Below are 14082 nucleotides of genomic sequence, written 5' to 3'. Positions count from 1 at the left end.
AGGAAGCAGGAAACATAAGAAGTCAGGGAGACTCAATCAATGGCAGACAGCATCTGTCTAGCATACATCAAAACCAGATTCTTCAGGATAAAACTTTTGGACCATTTTCAGATGTATTAAAGGAAACTGGTGTGGGAGTATGGCTCAAGTGGTAGAGCACCTGCCTGCCTAGCAAGCTCAAGGCACTGGTTTTAAACCTCAGTACTGGAAAAGAAAATCCCTTGTGAATGTACAAAATATAGTTTTGTGAGAATTATTTTAGGCCATTTAAATTATTTAAATATTGCTTCCTTAAAGGTTGTCACTACTTGTTTCTGTTCCCTGCCTGACTTCTTGTACGTTAATTAGCATCCTGGGTCACTCACAGTGATTTGGATAGCAGAGAAGAGGGAAAGGGTAAAAGGAGGTTGCCATTGAATTTTTGCTACAATTGGCAGTTCTGTTGGATTTGGATACCACACCCTTAAATCTAAATGTGGCCTGATCCCTGTTCTTATGTTTAAGAGCTTGTCACTAGTCATGCCCCCAAGTTGCTGTTTGTATTCTCTGACTCAAAATTAACTTTCAGAAGCCATCTTGATATATTAGGAGCAATGATCTGAAAGGAAGTCCTAGTTTGGGAGACAGAAAATAGGCATTCTTCTGGTGATTCTGGCCATAAAAATATGTGAGAGCTGGAATAATCACCTCCCTCGGGCCTCAGTTTCCTCATTTGTAAGCTGCAGAGTTTGGAAGAGATGGTGTTAAGGTGCCACTGGCATTCCATGCTTCTCCCAGCTCTCCATTTTTGAGGTCCATGTCCTGTGCTGCTTTCTTATGCCAGGCAATGTCTTAGGCTTTGTGGAATTGTAGTCTAGCAGGGCCCTGCTTCAAAATCCTTTCTCAAAGCTGTAAGTGACTTTTTTGCCTATTGGGTTAGAAATCCTGGGGAATCTGACTTTCTTACCAAACTTGCCAGTTGATAGTGTTTATGAGGTTAGAATGAAAACCCGAGAACCTCTGGCATTTCAAATTTAATGCTATACTAAAAATGTATCCCATATAACAAGGCTTGTATCATTTCACTCTTTGCTATTTAGTGCGTGTATTTTCAGACCATTTCCTATCAATACCATGCTTCTAGGAATAATTTTTTTTGTTAAGTAACTACTGAATGCCAGGTATTGTACTAAATTGCATAGAATGCTCCTTTTGATGCTTCTATTCAGCAAAAGAGACAAATGAGGAGGTAAAAAACGAGAGGCAGGAAGTGAAGATCAAGTGGAATCTGTCATGGCCAGGTTCTTATTTAGCTCAGGTGACCTCCATTTGGCTGGAAAACCCTTAGGAATATTAACCTGAGACTCTGGTCTAAAACAAAGATGGCTAGCCTCATTTCTAGACAACCTAGTCTAACTTGTGCTCACCAGAATTTCCATGACACTCAGATTCACAAAGTAAAAGTCATTTGAATGCTCTTAAATCCAAAATTACATTTATCACATTATTTGTAGGGAATAGAAACACGGGAAGAGAACTGAAAGACCAAAATGACCACTTTCAGACTTAATTGTTTGCAGAATGGGATGCCTAAAAGTTTGCCTTTAGAATGCTAAAAGTTGAAATTTCCATTATAAGCTTCCTTTTGTGCCTTTAATGAATGATGGCCAAGATAATAAACTTGATTTTTATAGTTAGAGGAAACCATTACTATATTCTCTAAGAGTATAATTGCCGTTTTCAGAAAAATCTCAAAAAAGGGCTGGAGGTCCGTCTCAAGTCATGGAGAGCCTGCCTAGCAAGCACAAAGTCCTGAATTCAAACCCCAGTACCACCAGAAAAACATGATGATCAAGGATTTAATAAAATTAAACATTTTAATGCACTGTATATTAGAGAATTATTATTACTATTATTATTATTATTGCAGTACTTGGGTTTGAACTCAGGGCCTATACCTCAAGCCACTCCACCAGCCCTTTTTGTGAAGGTTTTTTTCAAGATAGGGTCTCTTGAACAGTTGGCCTAGGCTAGCTTTGAACCGTGACCCTTTTGATCTCTGCCTCCCGAGTAGCTAGGATTTATAGGCATGAATCACCAGCGCTTGGCAGAAAATAAGTTTTAAGCTTTAACTTTCTTTTGTTCAATGCCTAAAATGATACAGCTAATGTGGAAATTGCAAATGAGCCTGGAAGAAACTGACATGCATTACACTAAGGCAGACATTTGACAATCCTGTTTACCCTTTGAGATTTTGCTGCATTTGATTGCTTTGAGGTCTTCAGATCAAAGCATAAGGAACTGTTCTTCCCTGCAAAAAAGTTGTTTAGAAACAGTTAGAGTGCTCCATGAAAGATAGCACACTTTAGAAAAAGGGTAAGGGGACTTAATTTTACAGACCGCAACCATGTCGGGAAGCATTGTTTCTCACTCTTCTCAAATATGAGGTCCTTTTTAAACACCTTTCTGAGACCTCATCGCTGGTTGTTGTGCTTGTAGTATTCATTGGTTGATTAAATATATAACTACCAAAAGATGTTGTGAATTTGGCAACAGTTTGTGTTTGTGTGTGCAGCAACCTCTGCACACTGGAGAAATGTGTGTAAATATGTGACATTGACCAGCATTCGAGCCATGTTCACTGTTCACAGGGACATGTGGACTCCTTGCAGAGATGCTGTGGCTCTGAGTGTGGCCTGCTCATTGGGAACTCTGGCTCTGAGTAGAAAGGCTCAGAAATAATTTGTCAAATGGTTCTCAGCTACAGTTTGGTGACATAGTAGCTGTCTCATTCAGTTTATAGCAGTCATTAAAATTTAACTTTTTTGTGATTCTGGAGATTGAACTCAGAGCTTGGCACATGCTAGGCAAGTGATATACCACTGAGCTACATCCCCAGCCCTTAAAATCATTAAAATTTAAAAATAATTATTAACAAGTTGAATTCAAGGTCATTCATTTACTGGCTCACATACATTGTGCTGTATTTTAGTGCATAAGAAAGGAAAATGGTGGTAGGTAGATGGAGAATTTTTCACTCATTCACATATTTATTGAACTCTTTCTTACAGGCTAGGCACTTCACTGTGAAGAGACAGGAATCCCTGCTCTCATGAAGCTTATGTTCAAGTTGGGGAGACAGACAGCAAAATTAAATAAAGAAGAATATTGGATTGTGGTAGATGGCTAAGAACAGTAAGACAGGGTAGTAGAATAGACAGCACTGGGCAGCTGGCAGAGCGATTATGGTTCTGAATAGGGGGACCAGGAAGGTCTTGCTGAGAAGGTGACATAAGAACAAATACATGAAGGAGAAGAGGCTGTGAGCCACATGGACACCTGGAACAAGGACTTTGCACCCAAGGGCATGGCAAGTACAAAAGCTCTGAGGTGAAGCTCTCCCAGGCATATTTGAAGAAAAGTAAGGGGCCCAGGCTGAACGGAGAAGAGTGAATGAGAGAAAAGAATTGAGGTTGCAGAAGTGGGAATGGGCACAGATTATATAGGGCCCTATGGGCCACTATAATGACTTTGACTTCCTGTCTGAGTAAAACCGAAGTGTTAGAGGGTTTTGAGCAGAAGAGTGACCTGATGGGTCTTATAATATAGAATGGATGATGCATGGAGTGCAGAGAATGGATTATAGGAGGTAAAGTCAAAGCAGAGAGACCAGCTAGGAGACAGTAGCCCTAATCCAAGAAAGAGATGGTGTTGGCATTGACTAGGGCAGAAGCCATAGAAGAGATGACGAATGGGGGAGTTGTGGGCATCAGCCTCTCCATCCTCATGTATCACTCAGTGATGGGATGGGATTGTGAAAACCATCAATACTGAAAGCCCTCATCTTACAATTAAGGAGAAGGAGCTTATCCAGGAAAATAAGTGCTCTTTGTACAGTGCTGTTGCACATGGACACATAAGCAAGAGCAGACTCCAGCACAATCCTCTGCAGGCCCTTGATCCTTCCCACAATATCAAATCAAAATAAACTGCTTATTTGTCAGTAATGTTACTTGTGAGAGAAATATTAAAATATGGAGTTTAATTGTACTTTAAAGAAAGAAGGAGATATGTGTGTGTCATGAGCCTTTTCCAGGTCAGGTCAGGTTCCACTGTAAATGCATTCCTTGTATCTGCATGAAGCATAACCAAGTCTTGGAGCAAAAGGGTAGAATAGATAGAGTACAGACTATAAAACATCAAAGATTTAGGATTAGAAGTAGGACTGGGGAAGCAAGTGTTGGACTCAGCTTCCTATTGTTGACTATACTTGCAACAGTTTAGTCCTCAGTGTGGGTGTGTGGCCTTCACCAACTCTCTCTTCCCTAGTTTAACTGCTCTGTTTGGGAAATCCCTGTGGTCAGCTATTTCAGAGCAGAAATAAGGAAGATAGAGGAGAGGACGTTTCAGGGACAGGGATGGAAGGTTGTTATTCTGAGGGAGGAGAAGGCTTTGATGTAGGGCAGCCCATCATATGAGCCTCTGATTAGCCTCTAGGATGAGATAAGACCAGTTCTTTAAAACCATCATATATTGGCAGTTCTAATGTGTGTTAGTAACAGGATTTCCATTAGCCACTGAAATGCATTTAGCACAGTACTTTCTTCTATAAATATAAAGTGATTATACATATTCATGTACATGTTTTTGTGGACATACGTCATTTCTTTTTGGTAGTTAGCTAGGAGTGGGGTTATTGAATTGCATGGTAAGTGTATGCTTTACTTTGTAAGAAACTGCCAGACTATTTTTTAAGTACTGTTTTGCACACCCACAGAAATGTATGTGAATTCTAATTATTCTGTATTCTCATCAGCACTTTACATTGTCAGTTTTTTTAAAAATAAGGTATTATTGACATATGTATAGTGATACTGCAGAATTAATGTGCTTTCCCCCAGTGGATAATGCTAATGAGCATCTTTTTATGTGAGTTTTTTTTCCTGTTTCTATCTCTTTATTTATTTATTTATTTATTTATACTGTACTGAAATTTGAACTCAGGGCATTGCCCTTGCTAGGCATCTCTACTTTGGTATATAGTCATATCCTTTGCACGTTTTTCCTTGGCTGTTTAGTTATTGAGTTTTGAGTGTTGTTTATATGTGATGATCACCAGCTCTTTACCAGATGCATTTTGAAAATATTTTCTCTCAGTCTGAGGCTTGTCTTTTCATTTCTTAATTTTTTAAATTTTTTTTAACCTTCTCAAAGATATTCTTTATTTTTTTTTCCAGTATTCCTTCTTTCTTTTTTTTTTTCTTTTATTATTCATATGTGCATACAAGGCTTGGTTCATTTCTCCCCCCTGCCCCCACCCCCTCCCTTACCACCCACTCCACCCACTCCCGCTCCCCCCACCTCAATACCCAGCAGAAACTATTTTGCCCTTATCTCTAATTTTGTTGTAGAGAGAGTATAAGCAATAATAGGAAGGAACAAGGGGTTTTGCTGGTTGAGATAAGGATAGCTATACAGGGCATTGACTCACATTGATTTCCTGTGCATGGGTGTTACCTTCTAGGTTAATTCTTTTTGATCTAACCTTTTCTCTAGTTCCTGGTCCCCTTTTCCTATTGGCCTCAGTTGCTTTAAGGTATCTGCTTTAGTTTCTCTGCATTAAGGGCAACAAATGCTAGCTAGTTTTTTAGGTGTCTTACCTATCCTCACCCCTTCCTTGTGTGCTCTCGCTTTTATCATGTGCTCATAGTCCAATCCCCTTGTTGTGTTTGCCCTTGATCTAATGTCCACATATGAGGGAGAACATACGATTTTTGGTCTTTTGGGCCAGGCTAACCTCACTCAGAATGATGTTCTCCAATTCCATCCATTTACCAGCGAATGATAACATTTCGTTCTTCTTCATGGCTGCATAAAATTCCATTGTGTATAGATACCACATTTTCTTAATCCATTCGTCAGTGCTGGGGCATCTTGGCTGTTTCCATAACTTGGCTATTGTGAATAGTGCCGCAATAAACATGGATGTGCAGGTGCCTCTGGAGTAACAGTCTTTTGGGTATATCCCCAAGAGTGGTATTGCTGGATCAAATGGTAGATCGATGTCCAGCTTTTTAAGTAGCCTCCAAATTTTTTTCCAGAGTGGTTGTACTAGTCTACATTCCCACCAACAGTGTAAGAGGGTTCCTTTTTCCCCCGTATCCTCGCCAACACCTGTTGTTGGTGGTGTTGCTGATGATGGCTGTTCTAACAGGGGTGAGGTGGAATCTTAGTGTGGTTTTAATTTGCATTTCCTTTATTGCTAGAGATGGTGAGCATTTTTTCATGTGTTTTCTGGCCATTTGAATTTCTTCTTTTGAGAAAGTTCTGTTTAGTTCACATGCCCATTTCTTTATTGGTTCATTAGTTTTGGGAGAATTTAGTTTTTTAAGTTCCCTGTATATTCTGGTTATCAGTCCTTTGTCTGATGTATAATTGGCAAATATTTTCTCCCACTCTGTGGGTGTTCTCTTCAGTTTAGAGACCATTTCTTTTGATGAACAGAAGCTTTTTAGTTTTATGAGGTCCCATTTATCTATGCTATCTCTTAGTTGCTGTGCTGCTGGGGTTTCATTGAGAAAGTTCTTACCTATACCTACTAACTCCAGAGTATTTCCTACTCTTTCTTGTATCAACTTAAGAGTTTGGGGTCTGATATTAAGATCCTTGATCCGTTTTGAGTTAATCTTGGTATAGGGTGATATACATGGATCTAGTTTCAGTTTTTTGCAGACTGCTAACCAGTTTTCCCAGCAGTTTTTGTTGAAGAGGCTGCTATTTCTCCATCGTATATTTTTAGCTCCTTTGTCAAAGATAAGTTGCTCATAGTTGTGTGGCTTCATATCTGGATCCTCTATTCTGTTCCACTGGTCTTCATGTCTGTTTTTGTGCCAGTACCATGCTGTTTTTATTGTTATTGCTTTGTAATATAGTTTGAAGTCAGGTATTGTGATACCTCCTGCATTGTTCTTTTGACTGAGTATTGCCTTGGCTATTCGTGGCCTCTTGTGTTTCCATATAAATTTCACAGTAGATTTTTCAGTCTCTTTAATGAATGTCATTGGAATTTTGATGGGAATTGCATTAAACATGTAGATTACTTTGGGGAGTATCGACATTTTTACTATGTTGATTCTACCAATCCATGAGCATGGGAGATCTCTCCACTTTCTATAGTCTTCCTCAATCTCTTTCTTCAGAAGTGTATAGTTTTCCTTGTAGAGGTCTTTCACATCTTTTGTTAGGTTTACACCTAGGTATTTGATTTTTTTTGAGGCTATTGTAAATGGAATTGTTTTCATACATTCTTTTTCCGTTTGCTCATTGTTAGTGTATAGAAATGCTAATGATTTTTCTATGTTGATTTTATATCCTGCTACCTTGCTATAGCTATTGATGATGTCTAAAAGCTTCTGAGTAGAGTTTTTTGGGTCTTTAAGGTATAGGATCATGTCGTCTGCAAATAGGGATATTTTGACAGTTTCTTTACCTATTTGTTCATTTCTTAATTTTTAAAATTTTTTTGGCAGCACTGGGGTTTGAAGTCAAGCCTCATGCTTTCTAGGCAGGTGCTTTTACCTCTTGAGTCACTCCGCCAGCCCAGGGTATTTTAAGTTTTAATGGGATTCAATTTTTCACCTTTTTCTTCTGCAGGTCTAAAAGATCTTTGCTTAACTCAAGGTCACAAAGAGTTACTCCTGTGTTTTTCAGAAGTTTTACAGTAGTTGATTTTTCATTTCTGACCTAAATTATCTATTTTATATATGGTATAGGTTCATTTTTTGCATATGGATGGCTAGTTGTACAAGTACTATTTAACTTTTTCCATTGAATTTCACTAGCACCTTTGTTGAAAATTAATTGACATATATGGATTCTGGATAATCTATTTCTGGAATATGTATTTTATTCCATTGACATTATCACTATTTTGATTAATACAGTTTTATAGTCTTGAAATCAGCCTGACAGAGTTGGTTAGGACCTCCAGTGTGACAATAAATGGAAGTGGTGAACATAGACATTCTTGCCTTGTTCCCAATTTTCAGTTGAAGGGATTCGCTTGTTTTCTTGTTACGTATGATGTTAGCTGTGGGTTTTCACAAATGTTTATTTTTATTTTATGAGAGTTTTTCATCATAAATGGATTTTGAATTTTGTCACATCTTTTTCTTTCTCTAATTGATACGCGCATACATCTTGATATCATGTAGTTTGTTCATGTGGTAAATTGTATTTATTGACTTATGAGTATTGAGCCAACCTTGCATTCCTAGAATAAACCTTACCTGTTACTCTTTCTATTTATTGTTGGGTTTGATTTGTTAGTGTTTCGTATTTATTTCATGAAGGATATTGGTCTATACTTCTTTATTTTTTATAATGTCTTTGTCTGGCTTTGGTATAAGCATAATGCTGGCCTTGTAGAGTGAGTTCATAAGTGTTCTCTTTGTTTAATGGAAGAGTTTGTGTAAGAGTGGTATTGATTCTTCTCTAAATGTTTGGCAAAATTTGCCAGTAAAGCATTCTGGGCTTTGAATTTTCCTTATGTTAAGATTTTTTTTAAACAATAAATCCAGTTTCTCTGGTAGATAAAAGGATATTCAGTTTAACTATTTCTTTTTGGGTTAGCTTTGAAATTTGTTTTTCAGTAAAGTTATCCATTTCATTTCATTTATTGGCATGACTTATCCATAATATTCTCTTTAATATCTGTAGGATCAGTATTGATGAATCCTGTTTCAATCCCATTATGGTAAACCATACCTTCTCTTTTTTTCCTTGGTTCATCTTCCTACAACTTCATCAATTTTATTGATGTTTTCAAAGAATTACTTTCATGATTTTTTTCTATGGTTTTCAAATTTCACTATTGATCTATTTCATCATTTCAGTACTGAGCACTACTATCATCTTTACTTCCTTCTCAAGGTGAGAGATTACATCGTTGACTTGGTACCTTCCTTCTTAGCATGACATGACGTTAAGATATAATGCTGCAAATTTTCTCCTAACTAATGCTTTTACTAAACCCAGAAAAATTTTATATATTGTGTCTTCATTATTTAAAAACTTTCTTGGGGCGCCTTCCTCTTTGACCCATTGGTTATTTAGAACTATGTATGTTTGCAAATATATAGTAATTGTGCACATTTCTTCTTGTTCCTAATAGTTACTTTGGTTTTATTCTGGTCACAGAATATTCTTTTGTACAATTTTAGTTATTTTAAATGGGTTGAGTATTGTTTTATCACAAAATACATTCTGTTTTGGTGAATATTCTATGCATTGCTGAAAAGCAGGTATGTTCTGCTCTTGTTGCTATGAATGCCCTTAGTCCAGTTTGGTTAAAAGTGTTCAGCTCTTCTACACCCTTACTGATTTTTTTTGTCCACTGGTTCTATCAATTTAAAGTGTCTAGCCATAATCATGAATTTATTTTTTCAGCTCTCAGGTTTGGTGCCACCATGCTTAGGATTATTATGTCTTCATGAAAAGTTAACTCCTTATTCATTATGTAATGTCCCTCTTTATCCCTGGTAAAATTTTTTGTTCTGATGTTAATATGGTTATAGCATTTTCATGACATGTCTTTTTCTGTATTTTTACTTTTAACCTATGTACTTATACTTAAAGTAGATTTCTTGAAGTTAGTATATAGGCAAGTCTTACTTTCATGGTCACTCTGACAAATCTCCAGCTTTTTTGGGGGATATTTCAGTTATTTAAATTTAATGTAAATATTAGGTATGGTTCATTTTAAATCTACCATTTCTTTTCCTGCTAGAAATACCTCAATTGTGGTGATGATTACATGGGTGTATATATTTTTCAAGTCTCAGACATATAACATTAGATTATTTTAGACAGACATGGTGATGTGTGCCTGTAATCCCAGCACTCAGGAGCCTGAGGCAAGAGAATCATGAATTTTAGGACAGCCTGGGTTACATAGTGAGTCCTTATCTCAGATAAAACAAAACAACAAAAACTAAGAGTTAATTTTACTTTATGTATGTGTAAATTAAAATTTTCATATATGTGTGTGTGTGATTTTATGTGTATAATCTATCTAGTTATCTGTAGAAATAATAATAATATTGGCCTAGTATAGGACTTTCCTAGACTATAGTATTAATTAAATGTTGGTGCTAGTGGTAACAATTTGAAGAGTTAATGTTTAGCAGAAAGTAATACATAATGAATACTTATATTTACATTTGCAATGTAAGCCTTTCTGTCAATTAAGTGTTATATTTATAATTAATAGACTCTAAACAAATTAACATTTTGTTTCCTTTTAAAAACTGACAGATGAAGAAATCCATAGAATTGTTATGTTATTCTTTCTTTCTGTTTTCTAATCCAGAGAAAGGAAAAGGATGCTTGTCTAATATGGTAGGTGCTAGCCACATGTAAATTAAAAGTTTACTTCCCCAATCACCATGGCCACATTTTTGGTGCTCAAAACCTCATGACACTAGTAGCTGTCTTTTTGAACAGGACAGAAAGAAAATGTTGGTCTGGTGGAGTGGCTTAGGTGGTAGAATGCCTGCCTAGCAAGTACAAGGCCCTGAGTTCAAAACCCAGTACCGCCAAAAAAAAAAAAGACTTATTTCAGGACTAGGGGTGTAGTTCAAGTGGTAGAGTACCTGCCTAGCAAGAGTGAAGCTTTGAGTTCAAACCCCAGCCCCTCCCCCAAAAAAATTGAATAGAAAATGTTTCCATCATCACAGAAAGTTCTGTTGGACAGCACTGTTGAAGGTAAATTTAAAAATTGTCCATGGCTTGCTTGCTTCTTTCTTCTAGTAAAATAGTAAGCCATTTTACTCAGCTATTTGTACATTATTCTCTGGATATCTCTTTATTCATTTTTTTCTATGAAAATCTGAAACTAGATGTAGTCATTAGTCCAAAAACTAATGAGCAGTTAACCTTGAAAAATATCAGATAAAAATGCATATCCAAAGATCCCAGTAATTTCCTAGGTACCCAAATTCACTTTTGATGTTTTCTCTCACTCAGCTTGCCTGTTGCTTGTGACACTTTTGAACTTATTGATTCTCCCCCCCTGTCTGCAGGATACCATTACACTGCCTCTTCTGCTTTTCTTTCTTTGGTCCCTTTTTCCTCAGCCTTTTGTGGGTTCTTTTTCCTCTCCCCATTGTTTAAGTGATGGCCCTCCACCTTCACCTTATTTTTGACTCCATTCATTTTGAAGACTAACAAATGTATGATTCAGCTCAAGTGTCTAACCTAGGTTCCTACTAAACATATGTATATGGCTGTCCTATGAGCATCCCAGCCTTCATCTGTCCAAAATGAACCCACTCTCTTCCTCTCTTGTAATCCTGCCTCCACCCCATCTCAGCTGGAAACTTGGAAGTCTTTCTCAGCATTTAAGAAGTTAATGAATTCCTGTGAAGTTTGCCTCTAATTAGCTCTCAACTTGATTTTTTTTTTTAGCTATTCCTTGTGCCCTGTTGTCAGGTCCTCCACATTTCTAAGTATTCTTACAACTCTAAGAAGTCCTTCCAGTTCATCTTCCCTGCTGCTGAATAGTGATCTTTCAAAAATTAGAGCTGATCATTCTCTTTCCCTAATTAAAAATTCTCCCAGAGCCCCATGTTACTTTTGACAAAATGGAAACATCTTAGCATAATGTAGCTTTTTCAAAGTCTGCCCCTTCCCACCTCTCCAACCCTCTCTCAGCCCTCAGCTCAGTTTTGTTCAGTTATGACCATCCACATAACTGCCTGGAGTTCTCAGAACAACCATGCCCTTCTCTCTTACCTACATGCCTCTGCACTTCCTGTTCTCCCCAGCCCCACAACCCATCCCTTTCCTCCTAGTCTGGCCAATTCCATCTTACCATGGGGACTCTATTCAGGCCTTCTCTCATCTGAAGCCTTCTCTCCAGGCCTCCTCTGTGCCTTTCCAACTTTCCCCTTCATTCTCATCATAAAGACAGTGTTCAGTACTACTCTATGGCATAATCTAACAAGTTTCAGCTCTGAAAATCTATTTGCAATCACATACCAATAAACCATGATATAGTAACTTTCTACTGTGTTCTTACAGGCGAAGATGCTGGAAGCAGATCTGGTTTCAAAGATGCTGCGGGCTGTTCTGCAGTCTCATAAGAACGGGATAGCATTACCCCGGCTCCAAGGAGAGTACCGATCCTTAACTGGAGACTGGATCCCCTTCAAGCAGCTTGGTTATCCCACTCTAGAAGCCTATCTGAGAAGCGTGCCAGCAGTTGTCAGGATAGAAAGTAGTAGATCTGGGGAGGTAAGAAGGCTGTGTGTGTGTCAGAAGAATAAGCCTGATTTGTGATCAACTACCTGGTACTTACAGTCTCATAGCTATGGTAGATAAGTACCAGGTAAGTAGTTTGAGATGGATAGTGATAGAACATCAAAAGCATGGCCTAGGTTCTGATATCTTGTACCTCTCAGATTCTTCTCATTGTAAGCATAAAATTTTAACTACACTAATGAAAATTTAAAAGTTAAAAATTACCCAATTACAGTCTCTAAACAAAATAGTCATACTGGAGTCCTTAAGCAACTAAATAAACATCACAACAGCCAATTACAAACCTGCTAAAATGATTTTTGCTGAGGTCACTAATGACCTTCCAGTCACCACTTTTATGTGTGTATTTATTTATTTATTTACTTAAATATTTTGCAGTGCTGGAGATTGATCCCAGGGCCTCATGCATGCTAGACAAGTATTATACCACTGAGCTACATCCCCAACTCTGGTGGTTTTAAATTCTCATTTGATGGCATTTATACCAGCTCCTCTATCTGGACCTAGCTTGTTCCTTATTTGAGCACTCATTACTTTATTATGACAGGAGCCTCCCCACCAATCTCTTCTCTTAGTCCCTTCCCTCCCTAGCCTATTCTGTTCTTCTTATGAATATGATCCTACTATCTTCCCACTTTACTTCCTTCAGCTTCTCCAAGAGAAGCTCTTTTATGTGCAGTATGGGCCATTTGTTGGTAGCAGGTAGATGTTTGCTTACAATTTCATCATATCTCAGCAGTGTCACTTGGTACTAACCCATTGTACAGTATGACAGAAGAAGGGAAAAAACACCTTTCTCCCTCCCCCTAAACACTATAGCTTTCTGAGTATATTTCTACATATGTAAATATACAGAACAATTCTGGGATGTTTCTCACCAAAACTTACCATTCTGGTTCCTCTGTTGTGAGTGGGAGGAGGAGTAGCAGAGATGGGGTGGGGAGAAAAAACAAACTAGGATCAAGAGAGCTGTCAAAGGGGAAGTTCATCTTATCTGTAATAACTTTTATAAATTAATTAAATGATATACTAATAGTTAAACATGCTTTTTATCATCCCTTACCCTTCTAGATTTAAGCCTGCCTTTCTTTTTTGCACCTGATAATACATCCATTGTAACAGTCAATGCAATGTTTTTTAGTTTCTTTCTCTCTCTTTTTTTCCTTCCTTAGTTTCTTGAGAATAAGGGATTCTTTTCACCCCTTGTAGTTGAGGCTTAATAAGTATGTGTTGAATACATGAACAATCAAATGTCCAAATGAGTTAATAAATTAGTAATACTTCTTACAGTTAATATACTATATAATTTACTTAACTTTTGTTCCCCTATTTTGGGCATTTTAAATGTTTCCAGGTTTTGCCTGTTACAATATCCCCAGAACATACTGGAGTAGGTAACTCTTTTCTTTTCAATTATATTCTTGTAATATATCCTCAGGAATAGAATGGCTGGGCCAAAGAGCAGAACATGTTCTGTCTGTGGTATAAAGCCTCATTGTTTTCCTGTTCTTGATTTCAATTTAGAGTCATAGTCTTGAAAACGAAAAAGGTCTTTAGAGATCATCTAATCCCAGATGTCTCCATGCTTCAAATCTTTTCTCTGATATCCTCTATACTATCATGTGAATTTTTAAATCAAAGGTAATAAGCTGAGCCTTGTCCTCACACCCCTACCAGTGGTGAGCCCTGAGGCCCCCATGAAAGCACCTCTGTTTACAGCTGAAAATAGTAAGAGGTCTTGGAGAGGTAACAAACACAGTAGGTATAAGAACACACTTTGGA

At 37.5% G+C, this 14082-nt stretch overlaps 1 protein-coding gene across 3 annotated transcripts in view; it reads left to right on the top strand.

The window, feature by feature from the left end:
• Window positions 1-14082, top strand: part of Tdrd7 (tudor domain containing 7) — a 71718-nt gene that overhangs the window by 8711 nt on the left and 48925 nt on the right. For all 3 annotated transcript variants that reach the window (XM_074051409.1, XM_074051408.1, XM_074051407.1), the window contains exon 2: window positions 12061-12273. In XM_074051409.1, coding sequence (XP_073907510.1) covers window positions 12061-12273 — 213 coding nt within the window. The remainder of the gene's footprint in view (window positions 1-12060; window positions 12274-14082) is intronic.

The sequence above is a fragment of the Castor canadensis genome, chromosome 13 (genome assembly GCF_047511655.1).
Source record: "Castor canadensis chromosome 13, mCasCan1.hap1v2, whole genome shotgun sequence".
NCBI lineage: Eukaryota > Metazoa > Chordata > Mammalia > Rodentia > Castoridae > Castor > Castor canadensis.
The sequence above is the reverse complement of the archived record's forward strand: the minus strand, read 5'-3'. Positions and strand labels throughout refer to the sequence as shown.